The sequence below is a fragment of the Nicotiana tabacum genome, chromosome 9, assembly GCF_000715075.1.
Source record: "Nicotiana tabacum cultivar K326 chromosome 9, ASM71507v2, whole genome shotgun sequence".
Taxonomy (NCBI): Eukaryota; Viridiplantae; Streptophyta; class Magnoliopsida; order Solanales; family Solanaceae; genus Nicotiana; species Nicotiana tabacum.
In genome coordinates, this window is record NC_134088.1 from 31710150 (window position 1) to 31715356 (window position 5207).

General features: G+C 35.1%; 1 protein-coding gene across 2 annotated transcripts; it reads left to right on the plus strand.

Moving 5' to 3' along the window:
• The first annotated feature begins 947 nt into the window (after window positions 1-947).
• Window positions 948-4737, plus strand: LOC107781142 (peptide deformylase 1A, chloroplastic). Of its 2 annotated transcripts, none has more exons than XM_016601786.2 (5): window positions 948-1097; window positions 2313-2810; window positions 2885-2974; window positions 3060-3127; window positions 4003-4737. In XM_016601786.2, the coding sequence occupies exons 2-5, from the start codon at window positions 2379-2381 to the stop codon at window positions 4241-4243; spliced, it is 831 nt and encodes a 276-aa protein (XP_016457272.1). In that variant the 5' UTR covers window positions 948-1097; window positions 2313-2378; the 3' UTR covers window positions 4244-4737. The 2 variants fall into 2 exon arrangements, with proteins under 2 accessions (XP_016457272.1, XP_016457273.1); XM_016601787.2 differs by having other exon boundaries at window positions 954-1097; window positions 2316-2810.
• Window positions 4738-5207: the final 470 nt, after the last annotated feature.

Here is a 5207-nt window from a genome sequence, read left to right on the forward strand (position 1 = left end):
AAATAAATTAGTCTGAAGTGAAAAAAGTAATTCAGATGCACTTAAAGCTAAATAGGTCTGAATTGCAACAAGTGATTTCATATACTTAAGGGCAAATAAATCTGAAGTGCAATCAATAGTTTCATGCACTTAAGGCCAATAAGTCTAAAGTGAAAAATTGCACTTCAGATGCACTTAAGACCAAAAAATCTGAAGTGCAACAAACGTTTTCCTACACTTAAGACCAATAAGTCTGAAGTCGTGAAAAAATGCACTTCAGATGCACTTAAGGCCAAAAGGTCTGAAGTGCAACAAACATTTTCCTACACTTAAGGCCAATAAGTCTGAAGTGAAAAATTGCACTTCAGATGCACTTAAGGCCAAAAGGTCTGAAGTGCAACAAACATTTTCATGCACTTAAGGTCAAATAGGCTTGAAGTGCAAATTGCCCAGAAATAAAAATTTGTTCTTCGAATTATAACAATCTAATATACAATTTAATACCTAAATCTACTCCAAACGAGCTCAAATTTGAAACATAACCTCCAAATATCATCAAGAACAAATCCCAATCATCAATTTGTCAAAACAATAATAAATCTAACGAAACCCATTTTGTAATTAAGAAAAAGAAGAAGAAGAAATCCTAAGCAATAGTAAAAAATAAAGCGCCTCACCACTGTAAAATATTATAAACTACCTTAAAATATGTTCACAAACACCATATAAAATCACTGTCACCTGAAGAAGGAGAAGAAAGAGGAAAAAAAGGCATGAAATTATTTAAAAAGTAGGTACAAGTTAAATATTTTTTAAAAAGTAGATATAAATTAAATGGGGCGTGCAATTTTCACGAGCATGACCGCTACTTAAGCCCAGACCACAACAATTAAAATGAATAAGCCCAACCCAAGATGCAATTCCATATATCATCTTCTCTATCTATATCTATATATTCCTCTGCTTTCCATTTGTGTTGAGTTTCAAAGATCCAATCATTTCCCAATTGGGTTTATGAAAGGTTAGAGGAGAAGAGCTCCTTGCCTGAAAATTGGGCAGTGGTGCTGAAGGTGGAAGCTTAACTGTGATTCGCATTGTGTCAAGGCTACCATATAAAGGTATATCTATTGAGTTTTTGGTGTCTGCTTGGTGTTTGAGTTTTTGCTTCACTGAATTTATTATATTTCCACTTCACAACTTGTTGGAACAAATACTATGATGGTTTTTTTTTTAAAATGTTTTTCTTAATGTTTCTCAATTTATTTTAGAGAATTGTTGTTCAGTAGTCAGTACTTATGGAGAAGGTGACATGCATGTTATAGGTTCTTTTTTGCCCCTAATTTGATACATTGATAGTGTAAAGATTTTTGTACACAACTAGTGCTTTTTAACCAGTGATCCCATTTTTACAATATTATCAGTCAATGTTTATTTAGAGATTTAGTCGTAATTACGCCATAAGTGACCTGATTGTGTAAATGTCTTTTAACATGAAAACTCTTTGATTATTGCTTTATCTTTTTGCGGTACGTGGAAAGTTAAAGTTACATAGAGTTAGCATTTCTCTATGTAACACTGGGTTAAATATACAATGTGCATTTTTGTTTTTTCTCTATGAGCTATATACACTACCAACAAGGAAAGAAATCAAGCAAATTGTTAGTATCACATGAAAAGGAAACAATTGAAGATTTTTTCAACTTCTGATCTTTTTTCTTTTTAAAATCTTGCTTTGTTTGCCATTGAAGTAAATGGCTTAATTCTCTCAGTGTATCTCTGCATTACTGGACTATATTGTTTCTTCAATCTTGCCTCAAACGTGGGATTTTTAAATTCTACCAAAAATCTTCGCTTTGTACACGATCCACGTGAGATAAGAACTGCACGGGTCTGAATTTAACTTTGGATTCTGCATCATTCAAATGAAAATATGTGGTGTACCCCGAAAAATTGGGATCTTTTTATAATGCATTATTGTCACTTTTTCATCTCTTATTGTATTCTCTTGGCGAATGTGATCAATTTACGTTGCTGCATCTTTCTAAAGCTATGTCACTTATACATATCAAACAATTATGGCCACGCTAACTAGTTTTGATCATACTTCCCCATCTATTTGATTTCTAGCTGGATTCACAAATCCTAGGAGATTGTAGCTCCACAACATCATATTTCAGCTGTAAAAGTTCGATAAATTGTTCTGTGACGGAGATCCAATTTTTATTGCAATTGCACTTTTGCTTCATGGTGTTTTCTGGCAGTATGCTCCTTTTTACCGGTGACAAGAAATTACTGCAAATTCATCTGATTTTCTTGAACATAACTGTGTGCAGCAGGCCCGTGCATACATAGGAATATCTTAACTAGTGTTATTGGCGTGGTGTGCTCTGAGTTTGGCAATGGAGAGCATTCCGCGATTAGCACAGCGTGTATTTTTGGTGCCATTCACCCCAAAATACTTGAAATCTTGTAAGAAAACAAGGCCACTGACCTCCTACTTAATGCAAATCCACGATTCCCGTAAACCAGTATTCATACAATGGAATCTTCAGGGAAGACCTTTGTTATGCTCTGATTTAGTATCCGTGAAAAATTACAGTTCTACCACTGCTCGAGCTGGTTGGTTTCTTGGTTTAGGAGAGAAAAAAAAGCAAGTCTTGCCTGATATCGTGAAAGCTGGTGACCCTGTTCTTCATGAGCCCACTCAGGACGTTCCTCTTGGGGAGATTGGATCAGAGCGGATCCAAAAGATCATAGATGAGATGGTGAAAGTTATGAGAAATGCACCCGGGGTTGGTCTTGCTGCTCCTCAAATTGGTATTCCTTTAAAGGTTTGTTGAATAAAACCTTAGTTTCTCCAAAATATTGTTTCCCTCGCTGAGTTTGATTGTCTTGCAAGTGACAGATAATTGTGCTGGAAGACACAAATGAGTATATAAGCTATGCTCCTAAAGATGAAACCAAAGCACAGGAAAGACGCCCATTTGATCTCTTGGTGTGTGAACATTTATATTTATCATCTTGATAAATAGGAGGCCCAAGTATTGTGCCATACATTCATTTTTCTTCTTTTCTTGCAGGTTATTATAAATCCAAAGCTTAAAAAGAAAGGCAATAAAACAGCATTATTTTTTGAGGGGTGCTTGAGGTAACAGAAGCAACTAGTCTAACTTCAAGTCTTTTACATGTTGAACTCTATAATGCAGTAGTTTATTGATTTAGGACCACGTCGGGCATAGAGGCATGCTTTGTGGTACAAATTACTGGGCCTGGGGCACTTCTGCAGAAAGACAGCTATATATGCACTATGCAGTCTCAAAACTCCTTTAGTATCAATATATCCTAGGAAAGTATCCAGAAAATGGCATGCATTAACAGCACATAAGCGGAAAATAGTTGTTTGTTTATTCTGTAATAAACTAGCAGAATTTATCATCACTTCAAATAACGTGAAACAAAGGCTTTTGAAATTTAAAGAAGGTACAAGAGGCAATATTTTCTCGACAATGATCAGGAATTAGCGCTTTTTTGTTTTCAGTAGAGGCAATCACCAAGGTTTACTTGACGTTTATGTTCTGATAATCACGTCATTTATTCTTAATTAACTACCAATCTAGAGATATGCTCTTTTATTGTGCAAGTAAATGTGCCTTGAGGTGAAGATTTCACTTCGCCTATAGAAGAGATGGCATGTGAAGGAGAGCTTTGTTGATTTACATTGTCATGAGTTTCATTACTTTGCTTGCACACATGTTGTAAATAGTAAACAGGAAATAAGTGCTTTTCTTTTTAGCTTTTATAGTTGTAAAATGTTTATTAACAAAACACCTAGCAAACTGCAAACAGTTTAACAGCACTATTGTGTGGAGGTTCAAACTGTCACAAGAATCTGAAGTTCTCCTTGACAGGGTGCTGTGAGCTTTTAAAGGGATATATTATGTTGGTCAAAACATGATATAATTGCTAGATGTCCTATCAAGTTAATAACCAAAGGTATAAGTGAATTCTTTGCTTTCCTTGTAGCGTTGATGGGTTCAGAGCAGTTGTGGAAAGACACCTAGAAGTAGAGGTTGGAGGATTTGACCGAAATGGAAAAGCAATCAAAGTTGATGCTTCAGGATGGCAGGCTCGCATTTTGCAGCACGAATATGACCACCTGGACGGAACACTTTATGTTGACAAGATGGTTCCTAGGACATTCAGGACTGTAGAGAACTTGGACTTGCCTCTTGCAGCCGGATGTCCTAAATTGGGAGGGCGCTAACTAATTGCCCTAATCGACTCTTCATCAAATTTTTTCCTTGTTCTGATGTTGTGAAGTTAAAGTTCGAGGTGTGCTTCGACATTTGGAAAGTTTAGAAGACAATTAAAGATGCTGCAGGCACTAACTCTGTGTGTTTGTGGAATATTGATATGCTTCATTCTGATATCAGCAATTGAGAATTATAAGGACGGCTCTATGACAGATAAGTGTACTGCATATACCTTCTTTTTTTTTTTAAAATGAGATGAATTACAGAGATTCATTTTTCAAATTGTAGACTGTTCCCAGAATGTTAAGAAAACTTAAGAGTTTGGAGTTCCTACTCTTGGGTTGACATGGACTCAGAAATCTGTTTTGTAAACTTTGATAGGAACCCTTTTGCTGGTAGGGCTGCCTATAAATTCCTTAAGATGCCTTAAAGGCAATCACTAGTTGCCACCTAATGCTTTTGAAACTCTTGCAAGATCGACAAAATACTGCAACATTTCTTTTTCTACATCTTGTTTTTTTTTTCCTAGAATAATTAGGAGACGTTCAAGTAATGGCTTTACAACTTGTGCAATTATTAACTCAGATGAATGAAAGTGCAAGAGTTTGATCCAACCAAGTTAACATCTATTGATGAATATACTCTGCAGTTGATGCATGTATTATACTCCCTCCTGTCCTTTTTATATGTCCCTTCAGCCAACAAAATTTAATCTAAAATATTTGTTACTTTAGAAAACTAAAAATGCATTAATTATTTTTCTGTAATTCTAAATTCTTAAACTATAGATAGTAAAGATAGAAGGAAGTACCTTCTACGTTTAAAAAAATCCCACTCACATATTAATGGTCTAAAACTGACTTTTCATGTATTTAATTAATATACATCAAAGGGAAGCTAAAAGGGTTTGGTCGTGAGATGTGCCTTCGTATTGTTAGTGTATAAATTTGTTACACTATCATTATATATAACTTA